This window comes from Brienomyrus brachyistius, chromosome 6 (genome assembly GCF_023856365.1).
Source record: "Brienomyrus brachyistius isolate T26 chromosome 6, BBRACH_0.4, whole genome shotgun sequence".
Taxonomy (NCBI): domain Eukaryota; kingdom Metazoa; phylum Chordata; class Actinopteri; order Osteoglossiformes; family Mormyridae; genus Brienomyrus; species Brienomyrus brachyistius.
Window position 1 is genome coordinate 22282613 of NC_064538.1, and position 21904 is coordinate 22304516.

At 43.0% G+C, this 21904-nt stretch overlaps 2 protein-coding genes across 3 annotated transcripts in view; one reads left to right on the plus strand and one right to left on the minus strand.

Annotated features, from left to right (window-relative positions):
* rapgef3 (Rap guanine nucleotide exchange factor (GEF) 3) overlaps positions 1-7165 on the plus strand; it is a 31493-nt gene extending 24328 nt beyond the window's left edge. For both annotated transcript variants that reach the window (XM_049017020.1, XM_049017019.1), the window contains 14 exons: positions 364-446; positions 585-615; positions 1225-1303; positions 1482-1619; positions 1890-1987; positions 2761-2886; positions 3207-3388; positions 3842-3932; positions 4227-4277; positions 4457-4544; positions 5354-5418; positions 5809-5863; positions 6299-6370; positions 6569-7165. In XM_049017020.1, the coding sequence (XP_048872977.1) occupies positions 364-446; positions 585-615; positions 1225-1303; positions 1482-1619; positions 1890-1987; positions 2761-2886; positions 3207-3388; positions 3842-3932; positions 4227-4277; positions 4457-4544; positions 5354-5418; positions 5809-5863; positions 6299-6370; positions 6569-6687 (1278 nt within the window). In that variant the 3' untranslated portion in view covers positions 6688-7165. The remainder of the gene's footprint in view (positions 1-363; positions 447-584; positions 616-1224; positions 1304-1481; positions 1620-1889; positions 1988-2760; positions 2887-3206; positions 3389-3841; positions 3933-4226; positions 4278-4456; positions 4545-5353; positions 5419-5808; positions 5864-6298; positions 6371-6568) is intronic.
* A 5320-nt stretch (positions 7166-12485) lies between these two features.
* itga5 (integrin, alpha 5 (fibronectin receptor, alpha polypeptide)) overlaps positions 12486-21904 on the minus strand; it is a 39223-nt gene continuing 29804 nt past the window's right edge. The window contains exons 22-30 of the mRNA XM_049017119.1: positions 21571-21650; positions 21340-21420; positions 21075-21180; positions 20810-20968; positions 17497-17604; positions 15618-15731; positions 14848-14949; positions 14644-14766; positions 12486-14323 (exon numbers count right to left, since the gene is read on the minus strand). Coding sequence (XP_048873076.1) covers positions 14240-14323; positions 14644-14766; positions 14848-14949; positions 15618-15731; positions 17497-17604; positions 20810-20968; positions 21075-21180; positions 21340-21420; positions 21571-21650 — 957 coding nt within the window. The 3' untranslated portion in view covers positions 12486-14239. The remainder of the gene's footprint in view (positions 14324-14643; positions 14767-14847; positions 14950-15617; positions 15732-17496; positions 17605-20809; positions 20969-21074; positions 21181-21339; positions 21421-21570; positions 21651-21904) is intronic.

Here is a 21904-nt window from a genome sequence, read left to right on the forward strand (position 1 = left end):
AGAGATGCTTTCTGGGTGATATATGTAGGACATGGGGGGGTGGGTGTGTCAGTCACATGCTCTTACACACACGCACAGTCAGTCACGTGGTCGCATACTGTGTCAACAGTGTAAGTCTTTGGAACGTGGGAGGGAACTGGAGGGAGATTCCATGGAAGTACAAGAAAAACAAAAGTCCACACACCCTGAACTGGGACTGTACCCTGTTTAATAAACAGGTCATGGAGGCATGTAGTTCAGTGCTTCACCTCCTGGTCATCTGCAATTGGTTAAGCACTGGTGCACCTCCTGCAGTTGGTTAAGCGCAGTGACTCGTGCCCCATTGCCCTCATTCTCTGGGGGCGCTCATTCACCCCCCCACAGAAGCTGAAAGCAGAGGTGATAAGTGACTCGCGGCTCTTGAGCATGCTGAAGGAGCAGTTTCGGGACCGGAGGAGGACCCGTGTGTGAGTATCCATACTCACGACACTTTAACGTAAATAAAGCTGTAGTAAAGTGCGGAGAAGCAGTCAGAACCACAGCTTTGTAAGACGCCCGTCAGCAAAAATAAAATCAGCTCTGTATTTTTTCAATTTCCCTCTCAGGCTTGAGAATGGATACCAAACATTGTCAAAGGTTGGTAAACATTTGTTATTTGTCTTGTTAATTTTTTAACAAAACAGATAAGAAATAATGAAGCCTTTAACCTGTATTTTTCATTGTGTATATCGGCTGAAGTCAGTTGAAATGTGGAAAGGTAGATTGGTCCAGGAATGTGGAAGATGAAATCCACAAATCTGAATGAATGAGGGCAGTATTGATCAAATCATCTGACCCAAATCAGTGTTTTTCAAGCCTGTCTTTGGGGATCCCAGATAGTCCATGTTTTTGTGCTGGGAGGGATGGAAAAACATGGACTTTCTGGCAGGGAGCGAAATGTGGACCATCTGGAGTCTCCAAGGACCAGGGTGGGAAACACTGACTTAAAATGAATCAAGGGCCCAAACTAAATACTATAATTTTGGAAAACCAGGTAAAGTACATAATGGTCAGAGCAGTAATATTTTTATATTTAATGCAGTTTTTTAATTGCCCCTTGGACTACTTTATGTGCTTAGCAGCATCATATATGTGTTCTTAACTGCAATATTTTGCCCTCTATCTTGTATTTACTGTCTTTTGGTGGCATTTAAAAGCTATAGTCACTTTTTCCAGCATTGCCTTTTCTACCTTTTCTCCTGGCAGTTCAACCAGCAGTTTGACTGGTTCTCCAATCACGAGGAGCCTGCAGGAAGAATTCAGCCAATTAAAGCACACGATAAAGGTGTGACTCATCTCACAATATCACTTGTCTACCTTCTCTCTGGTACCGTTACTTACACACCTACTAGGATTTGCGGAGTGAACATCTGAGTATTTAAGAAGCTTTTCAAGTCAGCGATTTTGGTCATATGAACATGAGGTCATGGTGACTGACCCTGGCCTTTTATACTCTCTTATAGTGCTGTATGAAATCTTCCGTCCAGATCATAACTGCATCAGGCTGATGCTCCCAGTAAACAGCACTGTTCAGGACATTATGTCATCCTTGGTTGGTCCCGATGGAGACCATGTCCTGGTTAAGATGAACTCAGCTGGAGGTAGGAAATATCTACACTAATCCTGGAGGGTAAAGAGTAATACTGACTTGTTGTAACATGTATGAGAGTTAGCTGGCATTAGTTTTCCATATACTGGTGAGTGGTACATGTTTAAGTGCTGGTTGTAGCTTAATCCACTGTACTTTGCTCCAGTGAATTAGATTTATATCTTACAGAAACTACAAGTTATGATATTAAGCACAGTTAATGTTCGGCCATACTTGCTTGACTACAAATGAGCGTGCAGCTTAGTGCATGTGTGTATCTCAGACAGGGTTCAGCTCAAACTGGATGCCACAGCAGTCTTCACCTCGCTGGGCATCAATGAAAGGTTGTTCCTCTGCACCTCCTCTCTGGTGGACCAGCTGGTGGGCTTGACTTTTGCTTCTACCATTATATTCTACAGATGCTTATCGCTTTGCGATGCTTTGACTTACGATATTTCGACTTTTATGGTGTGATAACAAAGCACATTCAGTAGCCTCCCTTTAATTTTGATCTTTTCCCAGGCTAGTGATGTGGTGTTTGATACCTTCTACTGATGCTGGGTGATGAGAGTGTTTTTTCTGTTTAACCAAATAAAGTTGATGTATTTTTCAGTTACTGGTATTTCATAACAGTAGTTATTTATTTGCTTATTTATATATCATTTCATATTCATATTTAACTCTCAATGTTTTCCACTTAGAATGGGTTAATTGAAATGCAACTCCATCGTAAGTCGCGTTATTGTAGTGGAATTCAGACATTTTGTAATTAATTCAAGAGTGATGACCACATAAAAATTTAGTTTTTTCAAGTTTACTGTTGAAAGTGTCACTTACGTATTATGCCATAATCAAATCTTCAGAGCTTCAGGATATTGAAAAACATTTAAGATGTTCGATAATTTCGGATTTTTTTTTTCTGTTGCATCACTCCACCTCCAAAATATTTTTTCAAAGACGTTTAATGAACCTTTAATTAACAGCCTGCAGTTTGCTAAAATTGCAATACACAGGTGCCGTTCTTAGTGAATTGCAGTGCACAGTGGAAAAATAGCTACTAAACAGGCAAAGATTCGTGTTGGAATATGAGGGATGTGCAAAACGCCTCCCACTTGAGATGAATGAGATGCTGACTCAGACCTCGGCCTTGACAGACGCCCCTGAAGGAGCAGCTTGGCCTGGATCAGGGTACCATGGACTCCCTGGAGCAAATGAGCTCTAAGGACATCGCCGGCCAGCTTAGTGACTACGACTGGGAGCTGTTTGGTGGCGTACATGAGGTGGGTGGGTCCAGGCAGACACACAGGGCAGGCAGGCGCCACGGGGGGGGGCATGTGAATGTTAAAAATGCGCAGTGACTCACATCACATGAGGCACCAGAGTCATGTGTTCACTGGAAGTCAGGATCTGATAAACTTTCGTGTGTCCATCAGATACTGACGTGACACAATAACACAGGTGGCAGCCGGCAAGTCTGTGAAATTTTCTTCTGCTTGTACAATCATATAAACTGGACTTGGGGCGACAGCCGGCAGTGGCCTCCCCCTCTCTGCATTTCCCCCCAGCTCTACAGCAACTGACCCACATCTTCTGTCCTCAGGTGGAGTTGGTCTACTACATTTTCGGCAGACACCGGTTCCCATCTGCCACCACCGCCAACCTGGAGCTCTTTGTCAGGCGCTTCAACGAGCTCCAGAACTGGGTGGTGACCGAGCTGTGCCTCTGTGCTGACCTGCAGAAACGTGCCTTGCTGCTTAAGAAGTTCATCAAGATAGCCATTGTGTGAGTGTCTTTGGCACGCCCTGCCAGGGCCAAAAGCAGCCATCGCTAAACAGCCATCAAGAAAAGCCACTATCCCCAAAATTAACCAACAGGGCTCGTCATAAATGTCCAGTGTGCAGCAGGCCGGGACAGCACTGTGTCCATAAAATGCAAAGAGTTCTTCAGGATATTCATTGGCTCTCTGCAAGCTACACTACTCAGATTATTAAAAATATGAGTTCTGTTCTTCCTAATCCTGTTATTATTGTAGTTCAACTAGCAGTGGTACAGACAGCTAAAGGTACTTGTGGATCCTTATAAATTGTAATTTTGACACCATTAAAGTTCCCTAACTGTTCATGTTCTGAAATACCTGACCTTTTTACAACCACACTTGAAGTAAATGGTTTGAGTAAACGTAGTGATTTATATTTGTCTTTGCACGGTGGATACCTCCTGATTGTCCCACAACAGCCTGAAGGAGCAGAAGAATCTCAACTCCTTCTTTGCAGTGATGTTTGGGCTCAGTAACAGTGCAGTGCAGAGGCTGACTAAGACATGGGAGGTAAGGACTCAGGGCCGGGGGGGGGGGCACTCCTGGGTGTTTATGACCGTCACAGCTTTGGATGCTGTGTGTAATGCTGAACGTGCTTCTAATGTCTGCACAACATCCACATTTTACTGCATGACTGGGGTACTATGTATGAGATCTGCTCTGGGTATTTTTGGTGACCGCTGTTCAGACTTTGAAAAGGCAACTATTTAACATGCTGATCAGGTTTAGAGGAGAGTCAAACCAAGGGCTGTGTTGGTTTTCAACGGCCCAGATACAGACCCTTACAAACAGTCTTGTTCACAGAGAGTGCCGAGCAAGACCAGACGGATCTATTGTGCTAATGAAAGATTAATGGTAAGCCATGTTCACAAATAATAAATGCAGCTCTTAGCAAAACTCTTGCCAAATAGTACTTCCTTTGTGTTTAACCTTTGGGATTTAAATTGAAGTGTGGCTGAAATGCTATTTTGTAGTACATTTTAAGCATGTTTAAGTATTAAAAGATGTATTACAGCTGTGCTTGCTTTTTTCAGGATCCGTCCCGTAATCACAGAGCTTACAGGCTCGCTGTAGCCAAACTGAGTCCTCCCTATATCCCCTTCATGCCTCTTCTGCTCAAAGGTAACAAGGCTTAGGCATCTAAGCATACGATGGAACAACCTACCACTGTCTAACATCTATATTACAATATAGGTATATAGTCCTCTATTTAAATATAAGTCGGTTTATATACTATATAATAATATTTACAATTGACCATCTCACATTTTGGGTGTTAGTGATGTATCTCACGTGAGATATCACATTTGAAGCTGCCTCTACATGTATTTAGTGCATTTTTGAGCTACTGAACTTTTTGTGTGTCTACGGCTTTTGCGCTTCCAAAAACTTCCAAAACATCTGCATGCAGTCTCTTGTGCCGACCCTGCAATATATGGAAACCGCAGTTTCGCCTCACACCTCAGGGCTGGGGCTCTGGGCCCCATCCGTGCCCTTCCTGCAATGGAATTATTACTATGTCATCCCAGTAGACTATTCTTTCAGTCAAAGTGTTGTGTATAATCTAAAGAATGCGATTATTATTAAGATTTTTCCCCTCAAGATGTACATAAAGTAAAGGACATTTCCTTCCTGATTTGATTCAATCTAGGGAATTAGATATGAGTAACTTTCCTTGTTTAAATGAATACTATCACAAACAGAAACCGAAAGAATTGTTTTCATTTAGATAATATCTTTCATCAACAGTTGTTCCTTAAATCTTTTCCGAATTTAAAAACCACTGAGATGATGTGTTACAAAAACCCAGTGATGTGTTTATAGATTTTATCTACTATGTCAGATTTTACGTAACTCTGTCAACTGAAAATGGTAAAAAATGTAAAAGGTGTCTGTATACAACCAACTCTGTCTCCTTTTCCGTTTCATAGACATGACTTTCATCCATGAAGGAAACAAGAACTATACTGAGAACTTGGTCAATTTTGAGAAAATGGTAACTTACCGCCTAAAATCTACCCGTAGGTGATAGTTGTCCAAATCAAATTTAGGCTTGTATCCAGTATTCGCAAGAAAGTCAGATCAATAATCTATAAAAGTAATATTAATCAAAAAAAGTAGTTGAAACGTCGTAACGGATTATTACATTTTTTCAGTATATTCATTTTGTCATGTGACATCAGTACTTCCATACAATGCAAATCAATACAAGTTACTTGTAATTTAGTTCGGCACAAAGCCGGGTCAGAGAAAGAACATCTTTTAAGATTGTTGTTTTAATGGAGACTCCTGGGCAATATTTGCTGTATAAATGCGTAAGATAAACACAAGTCAGTCTGTGTCACAACATGGCGCCAATTCCTTGCTTGTCTTTTCCATTTCGCAGCGCATGATTTCCAAGACTTTGAAGATAGTGCGAGGATGTAGGAGCCTGCCCTACGGTAAAAGGCACAATGGCATTCGTGTTTGGCATATTTGCTGCATGCAAAATATGCAGAATTCAGTAACTCCGGGGTGATGGTTGGGTCAGCTCTGATGACATGTCGTGAGAACAAGTTTTTATTTAGCAATAACTTGGCATTCCACTACTATGAGGCATGACTTACAAGTCTAATCTTAAAATGCTTGATTACTTACAAGACAGGAGCCAATTCATTCCTTATGCTTAAAATAGAAAACCTTTAGAGAGGTGATAATGAATTCCTTAACTGAATCACTGTTTTAAATATTTCACAAATCCTGCAGTGTATTTTGATTGACAGATTCTGATTTGCACCAGGCGAGTCCAGTAAAAGTTAGCATCCTCCTTGGCAACCGGGGATGGGGGGCTGGATAGCCCCTTTCTACATGCGTCTCTGTGCTTTTACTTTCCGCAGTTCCCTCGTCCCCACAGAAGGGCCTGACTGAGCGGATGTTTCTAGAGACTGGTCATGTACGATTTTCTACATGTGAGTACCATTTGCTGCTTCTTGTCACTGCCAAGACAAGTGTACTGTAAAAGATATTTAAATGATTTGTATATCCATCCAACTTCTATAGCCATTTATCCAGCATAGGATCACAGTAATATTTTGATTAAGCTATGAATTTCAAAGGATACTATCTCCTTGTTCTCCCCCACCTCCCTACACCTTTTTGTTATCCAGGTTCAGAACAGTCCCTGTCATTACGCAGTCCGACCACCGTGCGGCAGTATATCCAGAATATCAGAGTCATCGACAACCAGCGAAAACTCACACAGCTGTCCAGGGCAGTGGAGCACTAGAGCCAGAAGCCACAATTGGACAACTGCCACTGTGCCTGTTATTTCTGCAGATAACTCGGCCCCCATCCAGGAACCTACATGTCTGTCAGTGGTGCATTCTGGAAGAGGGGGGCTGTTCACTTACCAACTTCAAAAGGACATGTTTTGATGGCTCATGGTGTCTTAGAGACACCTTCTGCCAGACATGAAGAGAACAATATTATATTCCTGTGGTTGGACAGACGTTTCACACTAGCTGACATGTATTTTCAAACTGCTGTGATTCATTGTTAAACTGACAATGTCCAACTCTGTAACAGGGAGCTTTGACACACAGGAGGGGAGACAAGATAAGTCACTCGTAGTTGGGAAGAATTCCGCATTAGTGCAGCTCATTCTGTAGCCTGACTTATTAAAACTGAATTTATATACATATACAACACATTCCATATGATGTGAAAAAAGTTTATTTTTTTAGAAATAAATTATTTAAAAAGTATGTCTGGTTTGCCATCTCATTGGAACATTTTAAATTCAAATTACATAAAGAAACAAGATTAAATGATTATTAGATTAAACTAAGTACTACAGGTGAAACAAGTTTGTCAATCTCATTTATTTCTGATAAAAGAACAACAACCAATAAACTGTAAAACAGACACCAGGACCACAGCAAAGACAAGGGAAGGTAATCAAAATAAAATGAACATATCTTGCTTACCAAGACATAACAATTAAAAATAATTCTAAAAAGCACTATTTAGTTTATGCCTGTTCAGGGCCTCCTCTCTAGCCGCAGCCAGGGGGTGTGACTGCTCACTACCCCAGGCATGGTAGAGCATCTCGGGGGCAGGTTACCACCTCCCTGGGCCTCTCACCACAACCCCCCAAGTCAGTGTCTCCTTCACCTGCACTCCTTGTTCTTTAAAGAAATGGAAACTCAGCACTGACTACTCCAGTTATTGACTCCTCCACTGCACCCTAACAGGAGCTCACTGCCTCCTCTGCTTCATCCTCCACACCAAGTTGCTCCTCAGACCCCTAGACTTCCCCTGGAATATGTTGTGGTCGACATAAACTGAAGAGTCAGTGCTGCTCCCTCTTCCAGGTCCAACATTTGGCCTACTATCTGCCCAGGAAATGAACCATACTCTGCACTGTTAAAGTGTTGGACCTTGCCCTCTCCAGCAGAGGGTGCTGGGACCCAGTTGTTATCCCAGCTTCTGCCACTCTGGCAGAGCTGGGAGAACTCGCCAGCAGGGTACAGGCTGGTATAGCTGGGACAAAGTTGGATTCTCAATCACAGGACTTGGTCAGCCGCTCAAACTCAGATATGGTGAATGGAGTCTTTTTCTTAGATGCCAGAAGGTGTGATGGTGGTTCTGTGGCTACTGGCAATGCTTCCTTTAAGTAGCTTGCAGACATGGCTGGATGCTGTGATTGAAGGTGAGACCTTGGTGCTAAAACAAAGCTGAGCTTCCCTGTTGATCTTAGCCCCCACAAGGGACTCCTCAGGCACAGAAATCAGGGTTTTTGAGAGAGGAATGCCATCTCGCTTCCTGTTGTGGAGAGGAGGAAATATATCCACCATATTTCTCAGAAACAAAGCTGCCAACCCATGTGGGAGAAGCAGGGATCCTCAGAATTCTGCTGACCAGGCTTGGCTCCCACCCTGGCCGACCACACAGTTTGTGTGACTCCTACCTAGAGCTGCAGCAGTCAGTCTGTTGACAGGCTATCGCTGCAGGAACCCGTCACTCCACAACTCAGTAGCTGGAAGCTACTCCTGTGTGTCCTCTTTGTCTCCAGAATGATCGTTCCAAAAGCCAAGGCCGTGAGACCCTTGGGCCTAGGGGCTGCCATCGTCCGAGGAAGAGCTATATTGGCATTAGGTATGGTAGTGGTGGCAGCTCGGTCTCTGGGGGTTGCCTATAAGTAGGGTTGGGCCGTATATCAAATTTTCATGGCATTTAGATATTTTTTGAAAAGGAGATAGAGGATGAAACAATACAATTTATTGTGCATAAAAATTGGGGCCCTACAATGGTATCCTTTCCTGTTTCTAAGCGACACAAGGGCTTCAGTCGTGACGTTGCACAAGATCCCAGAATAAAATCTAACCATTAAGTTAGCGGCTCGCTGGGAATGTGATGCAGGGGAATGGAGAGGAGTCATTGGTACTTTAGTTCATTTATAAATGATAAATAAAACATTGCCAAATGGTTCACAGGTTATAAATATCTCATACCATAAAATGAGGATCTTTCCAGTTAATTTATTAAGTGCACGTTCAATGGCTGCCAGGCTTCTGGTGTAGAACCATTTCCTAAATATGTTTCAGTTCAGATTTAGGCAGCTTTATGTTCGTAAACAAGCATTATCAGAAACAGACAAAAAAAGTCATTCACTGATGGACATGTTTTTATATTGTACCTGCAAAACAGATATAGGCATAATTTATTTTTGTATTTTGAGACTTCAGTCTATACTGAATAGCTGTAATTGCAAATAGCTTGTAGTTTACAAACTAGAGGGGGCCAGATTATAAAGGGCTGTGATATGTTAAGAGCAGTATTTTGAAGTATTGGACATAGGGAGCCAGTGGAGTGGAATGAGGAAAGGTGTGAGGTAGCCAATGGGCTTGGGCCATATTATTATTCTGGCTGTGGAATTCTGGGTAATTTGTAGCCCAAGACTGGAAATGCTTCGATTCTGGAGATAGGTGGTCTAGGGAAGGGTACTGTTGAGAAGGACATCTTTACCTGCGTGGAGATGGGCAAGGAGGCATCAACTAAATCAATGTAAATTGTAAAACTGTTAACCCTTTCAGGTGTTGCTCTAGAGACAATAATTGATGCACAGCGCCATGGAGTCCAACACAAACTTCCAATACTAGCTGGTTGGACAGGATGGAGAAGATGGAAGGAGAGATAGAGGAAATAGAAAAGATGATGAAGGAGGAGATGGAACAGTGGCTAGGTAAAGGTCTTGGGGGTAATATTATACTGCGTTGAGGCTGGAGATTGACCAGCAGTGGTGTATGATGACAGCAGGTGGCCAGCAAAGGGCATTGATGTCAACACTGGGAAGAAATGACTGTTCCTTCGCCTAATATATAACAGCATCCCTGACAGGTGCCATTGTAACAAGATTGGCCTAATAAATGTTATTCACTTCACCCGACAATGGGCCTACTGTTATGGCTGATCAGTGTATTTAATATTTAAAATTACAGTAAACAATCAAGGAATTTAGAAGCTGGATATTTCAGAAGTGTGAAATAAGAACGAAAATGTATAATGAATTGCATTACCTATATCTGGACTAAATAATTAGTTATTGGCTTGTCTTTTACCGCAACGTGAGTATGTGTGAATAGTGTAGATTAATATGTGTAGTTATGTTGTAATTAGTGTCGTAACCATGTAATGTTTGTTGTGGAATGCATGTTTTCATTAGCGTATAACGATGTAAATGTGTCGTGTAAATTGTTGGCTTCCATGTTTGCAGCTGGTAGAATAAAGAGAGCAAGTTCCATTTTAAATCAGCTCCTTTATTAAAATGACTCACGCACTCATCAGAATAGCTATTTCTGATGTCTTTTTTGGATATAAAATATGTTTGTTTTTCCCTTATCTCCATAATCATTGAAAAATAACAGGTGGCAGAAGCAGCTTACCTGCAGTAATGGAGGATGGCAGTGATTAAGCCAAGCAGAATGAACACCATCGATCTGCAGGAAAAGGACAGTATTACATGGAGGTTCCATGTCATCTACGTGACACATGCATTCTTTTAATGGATGTGTCGCAAAAATATATCATTAGCATTAATATATTCTAATTATGGGCAATGTAATATTTCAATTTATGCTGGGTCACAGCAGTGCTTTTCATGATGGGATGGGACATTGCAGTTTGCCAGGATGTGTGATTTTTAAACAAAAAAAAACTCCAATTAAACTTGTTTTTAAAGCATGTTTTTGGACCGTGGGGGCCCGAGTACCCTGAGGAAACCCCAGGATGACATGGCGAGAATACACAACCTCCACACACATGGGGCCATGGTGGAAACTCGAACCCTGGTCCCAGAGGTGCGAGGCAACAGTGCTAATCAATATTCCAATATTCCACTGTATATTTAGTCGGCTGCATATTTTATTTTCGTATTCTAAGACAATCATTGTCTTGCAGCGCAGGCTAATGTCACACAGAGCTGAAAGCAGGATTTTGAGCACGGAAACCTCTCATTCACCAGAGATTCGTTGAAGATGAAATTAGATAACGGGTTTTGCGTTGCATATGAGGTACAGCTATGCCTCATTCTTTCTGGCTAATTAATCAGTATTACAACATGATAATATGCCTAAACTTTACAACTCATATTATTAAACGCAGATCTTTAGCAGTGTCACGGATGAAACATTATATATAAATGAGCTTGATGGGCCGAATGGCCTCCTCTCGTTTGTAAATTTCTTATGTTCTTATAATAATCTACAGGTACATTTTATATAACAATCTACATCAAATAATTTCCAGCGGAAACAGGCTCTAGAATTTAGTTTTACATAGTCATATTTTCCATGGCGTACTCATAAAAAATTACTCTAACCTACCTTTAAAGTGTTAAGGAGGCCTTGGGTTTAAGACGAAGGGACGAAGTGGTTCCGCTGCAATCTGTCGGCTTGGTTATCGACTGCCTGAGCAGATGGTACCATAATCCATTAGAGCTCTGTATCAGGTTACCCTAATTGTAGTGACACTACTGGGTTTGGAAAATCACGATTGTACACATTACATATATGCTGAATGTGTGTATTGATTCACAGCAAGTGATGCCACCTCATATTAAACGTTTTGCCGTTTGCAGCGCCGTCAAAGTCAATTAATAGTTAAAATGCGCTGTGCAGTGTTTTCAAAAATCGACATCAAGCAGAAGTTTGAAAAAAAAACTGAACACTTTATTTGAAATGCAAATCAGTAGAATACAAACATAAAATTTAAAACAATTATAGTTCCCACAATATGGGGAGTGAAATATGACAAATCTAGACTCCTTGTTGAATTTGCAAATATTGTCCCTGCCCAACATATATTTACACCTTTAAAATACTTATGACAGGAAAAAAAATATTTTTTTTTAAAAAAAGGACAGTCCCAGTGCTTCCTCCTACCGAGAATCAGAATTGTAATCCAAATTACGTGCCAATATAAATAGTCGGTTGTAGTTCTTATATGTACAGTACAGGTTAAAAAAATAAAATAAAAAAAACAGAAAAAGGTCTGCTTCTGCCTAGCACAGGCCAAAAAGCAAAAACTGCCAGATTTAGTCTGCCAAGTACTATATTCGTCAATACAAGTTGTAAGACAGCAGAACCAAAACGAAAACAATGAAGTTGACAGGGTGATTTCCTTCCTCTGAAGGAGTGACAAAGCATGCCAAGAAAAAAAAAAGTATATATAGATATATGTTATATTACGTGTGATTCTGTATTTCACGCAGACCTCAGTACTGTATATATTCTGTGACCTCAGAAAGCCATACAAACACTTGGGTCTGTTTTTATAAGTTCTAAAATGCATAAAGTGGAAGTGAAGTGATACAATATTGCACTTACAACAGACATCAATAGCCAGCTATTATCCCTTTACCTCCCTTTACCTTTTCAGTTTGCACACATCCTACTCCATTGTGATTCGTTCAAGTTACTGAAGAGCCACTTAATGGCGACATTTTTGGTTCCAGATACAGGAATCAGACATTGCGGCTGGTTCACACAAATCAGTTCCTCAAACAAAAGTATTATGTGTGTTAACCCTAAGGCATTTCCTACTAGGTTTCTGTATTAGGTTGCTGACCGCAGTTCCTTGAGAATGACAGATTCTATGTGAAGAGGATTAATGGTACGTTCCACTGTGCCCCTTTCCTTGCATTTGCATTGACATGCATAAGATGAGTTTCTCAACTTGTGACCCAGAAGGTTTCCCCGTTCTTTTTCAGTGTTTGACTTCTCATAACTATTGACAACAGCTCACCAGCATAGTTCAGCATTTTTGTAGAGCTCCTACTCGGCACCTTCAAATCTGCCGGGAGTGACATCCCCTCCCATCCCTCACCTGAAGCTCTAGAGACGACCGGTCAGCTGGTGTCTCCAGCACGTTCTGCACACACCACATTCTAATCAGAGAGAAGATGAAGCTCCACCTTCCTCATTTAAGGCTTCCATAAAGGTTTCATAAGTCCAGTGTAGCTCCAGTCATGTCCCAGGCGACTTTTTAAAAAATATATTCATATATTTATATTGCTCTGGCACTGAGGAACAACAAGAAAAACACAACCAAAAGAAACATGAAACGAGTGGACAGTTCAGACAGGATGACCAAGATAGCCAACCTTTGTTCTTGTCCGTTCCTTTAAAATCAGTAGATTTTTGGTGCCACTGAGTGCAAAATTTAACCAGCACTGCATCCTTTGAAGAGAAAAAACACACACACACACACACACACACACACACACACACACACACACACACACACACACACACACACACCTGAAACACAACTTATTCTGAAAGGACAGAATTATTTTTACAGCCTACAAACTACTGAAACCTCTGAAGGACCTTGGACTTTGCTGTAGACCCGTGTTTCCCAACCCAGTCCTTGGGGAACCCCGGAGAATCCACATTTTTTGCTCCCTCCCAGCCAATCAGGAACACCGAATACCTGGTACAGGTGCGCTGGGAGCTGAGAGGAAGCGAAAACGTGGTCTGGGTTGGGAAACACTGCTGTTGACTATGTGCATGACTTTCATGCCACTATCAGACTCAAACACAGACCCCAGTGTCTGATGTACCAAGCTATGAGGAACCTTAAAAATAAGGTCTATCTGTGCTGGACCATGTTTAGCTTGTAAACAAAGCAGTCAAAACACAGGAGGAGGAGGCCACAGTCAAAGCAGGGATATCAGCCCATTAAGGAAAAGAAGTTTTGTCGTGGAGGCTAAGAAGCTCCCTGCATCTCATCTTTCAAATGCCTGGTTTTCCCTGGTGGTCTTTGGCTTCATTTAGGATCAAGGACTTGGCAAAACAACGGTGGGAATCGCGCCCACATTCGACACCCATGGTAGGAGCCATTGGCTGTTCCATGCACTTGAAATGCACTGCGACTGACTATAGCACCAACAACAACATTTAAAAAATTAAAGCACTGTTATCCTCTTCTTAGAGGCCAGAGAAAAAAGGGCAGGTTGAAACCATTTTCTTACCTGCCCGAGTCATACAGACTCGCAAAAATGCATTAAATTAAAACCCAAGGCATCAAATTGAGCTGGATAATTGCATAGTGAAAGTCTTTGGTGTTTGGACACCAACCATAACACCACTGGATGAAAAATGAAAACAAAAATATTAAATTAAAAACATTCATTTGGTTTCAGCTGTTTTTCTTTCCTATAGTGCAGCACAGTGGAGCTCCAGTGGTCTTTACGTCTTAAAACTGAACTGTCTGTTCCTTACACAGGCTCCTTTTACAGTCTCGCTGGGTAAATGATATGGATCTGCCAGAGGACTTCAGGCATCTGAAGCAGCCTGGGGCTTCAGCTGGGCCTTCTCCATAGCTGTGCCGTAGGGTAGTGATCTTTTGAAGAAGTCCAGCTATAGGAATCAAGGTCAAACAGAAGGTTAGACCACAAACAGGGTTGTAAAATTCTGGGAATTTTACCCATTAACTCCCATATATTCCTATTAATTCCATGGAAAGTTTCCAACTTGTAATATTTCCTAAATTCCCCAATTTAAACTTTCCACGGAATGGAAAGTTTCTGGAAATTTTCCGCCCTTTTGCAACCCTAGACACAAATGACAAATTATTCATACTCTTTATGTAAAATCCCACTTACATTTAAATTTAGTTGCATCATTATGGAAATGCTTAGGGGGACATTTTAAATATGACTACTGGCAGCAAAACTCACTTTGTACAGGACATAGATTAGTAATGCCAGCAGGAGGAGGCCAACCAAGATGGCCAGTATGATTATCCACAACGGCACGGAGTAATGACTGTCTGGTTTGCTCCACACCACGGACGTCACCACCTGCACGGAGTGGGAGAACCATGTCACTTTCATTGTTTGCAGACAGGGATAAGAGAGTCCGGATGATCTCAGTGGACCTACGTTTCTGGCTCCACTGGGCACCTCCCTGGGTGCGATGGCGTATGGCATCTTCAGTACACGGAATTGGGCTGAACATTCCAGGACATAGTTCTTGTAGGTTCTCTGAATTGAAAACACAGAATTTATGAAGAAAAGAAAAAAAAAACACATTCAAACACCCTGGATATTCAATACAAATAACTGACAAAACATCGCTGTCATCATAAGCAGCATGCAAGCAGAAACAACTGTCACTTGATGCCCCAATTCCAGTGAAATGAGCTGCAGGTGACAATTCAGACATAACAAGATGCTTGTTCTTCGACTGCATTCTGCAGATGTCCAGGAGAGGGAGACAGCACTTAATCTCAAATTCGCCTAAACTCACATCCCCCATCAGTCAAAAGTGTCATTTTGACATTCTGATCCTGTAAGAGCCCAGAAGCATAAGCTCACAAATTTTCAGGGCATCCAGAATCAGGTTTTCGGAGAGCTTAACACACATGGTAAAGCAGAGTTGCATTTTAATACCAGTGTTTAGAGCACATGCAACCCCTCCCCCACAGTAACTCCATGAGACTATTTCCTTAGAAACTGGCTGACAGCAAATTTTTTTTAGTTTCAGACAAAATTGTACACAAGTTTGGTCACTGTTAGTATAGGGGACTGTGACTTTGAATAAAAGGTGTCAAGGTTAAAGAAGCAGGTAGAAATTTTAAGATCAAGAAATAAATGAAGACGACATGCGGCAAGTCCCTCGGTCTCCTGATACAGGGTGGTTGAGGTCTCACCTCAATGAAGGTCTCTGCCCAGATCCTGGAGCGCACTTTGAGGATGGCGCTGGTGCCCTTCTCCAGCAGCCCGACGTCACAGATCAGCTTCCAGCACTCAACGTTTGAGCAGGACTGCAAAGAGCCAGTACAGCATTCAGCACACCCTGTCGCCATCTCCCCAGAAAAGCCGAGGTTCATAGCGCGGTTTCCGCCAATCACACTGCCGGTCATACTTTCTTTCTGTGTTCTTAACACAAGTGTTCCCACTTGGACAGAACAGAAATGAATGGGTGACAAAAACAGCAGTGAATGTAAACAACAGGAAAAGAAATGACAGGAAGAGACAGCAGGGAAAGAGTTAAAGTGTTTTGCTTCGTAAGCCAGGGAAACGACACCAATAGCCAAAGTCATCCGGTTCGAGGGCTGCTTCAGATTAATAAAGATTGGGGGGGATCTCACAAGACTGTAAAAAAATTTAAATCATCAGGCACAGCTATCAAAGTTATTGCTCATCCACTGAAACCAGTGCATTTTACTAGACTGCTGACTATGTGCTCCTAATTACGGGCTCATCATGACGCGAGGCCTGCCTCTATAAAGCCGGTTTAATGCACTTGGAGCAGACAGACCACCCCAGACTGGGTGCTTAATATACTTCTTGGAAAGGCAGGTTACGTTATTTTTTTGTTCAACCACAGAAAAACACTAAATGCTAATTTCTCCCATATCCTAGAATGGACAAATAGGGAAGGTGATAAATAGGCAGAATTTTATAGGCTAAGAAATATGGCTGATTACTGCCTGTCAGCCACCTCAGGGTACTGCGGTTCTCCCGGCACCCATTACAGCTAAGGGCAGCTGTTCTGCAGCCTCCAGCATAACCTTTCAGTCAGCTGCTGACAGAGAGAGGCTCAGCGTCAACCAGCTGGGGGCTCGACGGCAACCCTGTCGCTGGTGCTGAAAATGCCCAATGTTCAGCTTTCAAACGGCAGTGAAAAGGAGTCTCCGAAGAACAGACTCACAGCGGGGAAGCTCACTCTGAATGTAACCTCCGGAAAGACAGTGAGCCCCATGCGTTTCCTGCAGATACCAGCAGCGGAGACCAGCTAAACAGACCTTCTCACAGTCACTCCAAACTTTTCCCAGGGATACAAGTCAGCGATAAAAGTACAATCATAACACAAATATTACACACAGCTGGAAAGTGACGGCAGTTTAACATGGCAGCCATTACAAGACAACAGGCCTCTTCAGAGACAGAGGTACCAAGATCAGGTGGGGAGGGTCTGTAGTGGCACCGCTAAGAGGAGTGACTGTCAGTGAGGCAGCCCCCCACCACTGATGGACATAGAAGATTATGGGACTGACAGAGACAGGCAATGGGACTGAGGCAGAGGCATAGTTAGAGATGAACGAACAGGGGGCTGAGTCTTTGCTGGAGAGGTGGGGGGGTATGGCAAATTTATATATACTATTAAAAGCTACTCATAAGTTGAAGCAATAAATACAAGTTTATTTGGGGGGGGGGGACTTGTATTGCATGTCATTGTATGTCATTCTATCCCCCCCAAAATAAGCCTAACGACACCCGTGGACTGGGGGATGCTCGAAGGGCAGGGGGCCACCTTAGTCAGCCACTCCTCTTGTAAACACACAGTCAGGAACAAGCAAACCTAAAGTGCCCTGCCCCCTCCCACCCACTCCCAAAAAGCATAATTACCCCCCCCCCCTTATGGTAAAGGGGCTAGTTAATGGAAACTCCTTCTCTCTGGACTCTACAACTGGCTCCAGGCCAGGGTCAGACAAAGCAGTACACACAGCCACCTTCCCAGAACTCAGCCGGGGGGTGGGGGCATCCTATTTCTGCCCTTCTGCCCCTCTGCCCCCAGGAGCTCACCAGGTTCCCCAGCTTGGACAGCTGGTCTTTGTGTGCGTCCCTCTTCTCTATGTGATGGCCGGGAACAGGGGTGGGTAGGGGCGTCTGCTCAGTGGGAGATTGCTGAAGCTGCAAAGAGAGAAGGTGAGACATCGTTCTCATCAGACAGACATGACCAGACCAAACGATCGACTTCAGGGCAGATCTACCATCAATCCAGTGTTGCCATAGTGAATGACAAACTAATGAGAGGGAGCAATATTACACACCACCCTACCCCACACTGTTTAAAATAGAGGCAGCCATATGAGGCATCATCTGGGGAAGCTTTAGGACCGGATACGCCCAGTCACACCGACACACACACACACACACACTGAGCATGCACAGCACGCATCACACATACAAATAAACACATGCGCATGGCACATGGCAAATAAAGCAACCCAGAGCTAAAAATGAGTGGCAGACACAAAAATATAAATTCAGTAAGTGAGTCACCAAACAACGGTAAACCACAGTGAAGAACTTCCTGTTGATCAATTATTTTCTAGGGTGGTGGTCTTTGAGGACCTTTCCTTAATTACCAAGTATATCAAAAACTGAACCCGACCCCCCCAAAACTTAAAATTGGACATAAAAATTAAGAAAGGCCCACCCTGCTAGAGTCAGGCTCATGCCGTGGGCCCGGGATCAGCTACAGTAGCTATACCACTGGTGGGGGGGGGGGGGGTGTGTAAAGGGGTGTGAATGGTCATTAAGATTCCAGAACTGGGGAACAGAAAGAGAAACCCCACTGGCTGTGTTTTATTTTATACGGGCCCCATAGTGTGATGCAATAAAAAACAACAGAGGCCAAGACTCATATCCTGGATGCCCAAACTCTAGGTATAAGAACATAAGAACATAAGAACTATACAAACGAGAGGAGGCCATTCGGCCCATCAAGCTCGCTTGGGGAGAACTAAACTAATAGCTCAGAGTCGTTAAAATCTTATCTAGCTCTGATTTAAAGGAACCCAAGGATTCAGCTTGCACTACATTATCAGGAAGGCTATTCCATACTCTGACTACACGCTGCGTAAAGAAGTGCTTCCTTAAATCCAGCTTGAAATGTTCTCCCGCTAATTTCCACCTATGGCCACGAGTTCGTGTATTTAAACTAATGCTGAAGTAACTATTTGGTTGAACAGCATCCAAACCTGTTAGAATCTTATATACCTGGATCATGTCCCCCCTCAATCTCCTTTGCTTGAGACTGAACAGATTTAGCTCAAGTAACCGTTCCTCGTATGACATTCCTCTAAGACCAGGAATCATTTTTGTGGCCCTACGCTGCACCTTTTCTAAGGCCACAATGTCCTTTTTAAGATATGGTGACCAAACCTGCACACAATATTCTAGGTGAGGTCTCACCAAGGAATTATATAATCTTAGCATTACCTCCTTTGACTTAAACTCCACACACCTGGAGATATACCCCAACATCCTATTGGCCTTTTTTATTGCTTCCCCACACTGGCGAGAATGGGACATGGAAGCATCAACATACACACCAAGGTCTTTCTCATGATCAGCTACCTTTATTTCAGTGACACCCATGAAATACCTGTACTTTATATTTCTGCTCCCTAGATGGAGTACCTTACATTTATCGACGTTAAATTTCATCTGCCAGGTATCGGCCCAGTCACTAATTAAATCAAGATCCCGCTGTAGCTGCTGAGCCACTAATTCAGTATCTGCTACACCACCCACCTTGGTGTCATCTGCAAATTTCACCAGTTTACTGTATATATTGGTATCCATATCATTTATGTAAATTAGGAACAATAGTGGTCCTAAAATCGAACCCTGCGGTACCCCACTATGAACGCAAGCCCACTGTGACATTGTGCCTCTTATAACTACTCGCTGTTTCCTATCTGTTAACCAGTTATCAATCCAGGTCGCTACGGTACCTAAAATACCTGTCGCTTTGAGTTTAAGTAGGAGCCTCTTGTGGGGGACAACATCAAAAGCCTTTTGGAAATCTAAGTAGATGACATCATAGGCCTTCTTATCATCAACTTCCTGAGTAGCTTCCTCAAAAAACTCCAACAGATTTGTTAAACAGGATCTACCTCTTCTAAATCCATGCTGGCTATCCCGCAAAATGTTATTGGAGTCCAGGTAATCTATCATTTTCTCTTTGATTATAGCCTCCATAACTTTACCAGTTATACAAGTTAGACTGATTGGCCTATAGTTAGACAAATTACTTCTATCCCCTTTTTTGAAAATAGGCGTTATGAAGGCGTGCTTCCAATCAGAAGGTACCACACCTTCAGATAAGGATTTTTGAAACAGTAAAGTTAAGGGTCGGCAAATAATATCCCTCATCTCTTTTAACACTATAGGTAAGATGCCATCAGGGCCCTGTGATTTATTTATTTTGAGCTTAGCTAGGCTTTGCAAAACATCTGCTTCAGTTATATATATATTAGCTATAGACAATGCTGGATAGGTAATAACTGGTAAATTACTAAGGTCCTCAACAGTGAATACCCGTGCAAAACTATCATTGAACTCATTTGCTATATCAATGTCGTTTACTATTATAAGACCCTTACTATCCTGCAGATTAGTAATTTCAGGTTTTAGAGCTCTTTTAGAGTTAAAATACTGGAAGAAACTTTTAACGTCATCCTTAGCTTCCAATGCAACCATCCTTTCGACATTTCTTTTAGCTCGTCTAATATAATTTTTTAACTCAGCCTGTAGACTTAGATATTCCTGCTTAATTCTGTCATCATCAGTTAATTTCCATTGCTGGAACAAAGCCCTTTTCCTCCTTACTTTATGCTTTATATCCCTAGTAAACCACCTAGGTTGCAATTTCCTAGATTTATTCTTGCTGGAAACAGGTATGAAGTCCTCTTGCACTTGCAATAATGTGCTTTTAAAAAATTCCCAGGCCTCTTCAACAGTTTTGTTATTTAACTGCATCCAGTTCACAGTTTCTAGTTTTAGTCTCATACACTTAAAGTCAGCCTTCCTAACATTATATATTTTTGATTTGGACTTAGCTCTTCGAACACTAAACTTAACCTCAAATTTGACCATGTTATGATCGCTACTGTCAAGTGGTTCTAAAACGTCTAATTTACCAATCCTGTCCTGGTTATTAGAGAGAACAAGATCAAGAATGGCATCTCCCCTGCGAGTCTGCATGCATGTATGTATGCATGCGTGCATCATTGCTGAACTGCAAATGGTAACCATCATAATGGCACCGCCACACTTCCTACTCAGAGCAGAGCCCATGCCGCAGAGCCCGGTAGGAAGCCCTCACCTTGAGATGCCGTGGATTGATAGTGTTGTTCGTGCTGCAGTTGACAGACCCTTGGGTCATCACCTCCAGCGGGTACATCAGCTGGTGGCCCTGGATCATCTTGGGACAGCGCAGCTCCAGCACGGTGCGGCTGATTCGACTCGGCCCGTTATTCACCAGCTGGGCGGTTGAGAGACGAGGGTGTGACATGTTAGCGAGGAGACAGCAGGGTCCAGGAACATCCTAACCCTTCCCTGAAGGTTCCTGAAAAACAGCGACTGCTTACCTCATACACATGCTGTACAGATGGCCCGATCTCCTCCTCCATCTGCCATCTCTTGGTCGCTTTCCAGTGGAGAGGCGGAAAGAAGACCTTGTCTGGACGAGAGACCCTTCAAATAAAAGGAAGGAGGCAGAATAAGCAGCCAGCACCAAAAATACTAAAAAAAATAATGGTTGTGCAAAAGTGCTGGTTATTTCACATACAGTCCTCTCACATTCCCATCCTTCAACACTTGACCAGAGAAAAACAGGTCTCCCTTGTTACGAACCCCTGTAAAATGACATCCGCCTGGACGATCACATCCAACTTATACGGCACCACTTCGCTCTGGGAGTTATTCTCGTTTTTACTGAGGGAGGGAAAAGCAAATGAGAGCAGTTCAGCCCCACTGAGGTCCTACCATAGGCGATAATGATGAAAAGAAGAATGAGAATCAAGGCACAGTCAGACTAAAACTGCAGTTGCCCCGTTGTGCTTTTGGAAGAGGGTGTGAGCCCACCTGCGGATCTGGAAATCGAACTGCACCATCCGGCGAGCGTCCTTCAGGCGGGGCACTGTGAAGCGGAGGCCTGCCCAAAGCTACAGCGGGGGCAACAGCAGCGAGATGTTTATGGGTGGGAGAAGGAAGGCTGTACTCACACTAGCTGATCCCTACCATACCTGAGCACGTTTGCCCCCCCCCAAAGTCCAGTTCGTTTGACTGGTGTGATTCCTCCGTGCTGAACCAGGGCACAGTAAGCTTAACCATGGCCAGGCCCACTAGGAGAGGTGGGCCCGAGCTCGATTAGTCAGACTTGGGCGCAGCACAGATGCAGTGTGATCGCTACCCGTGC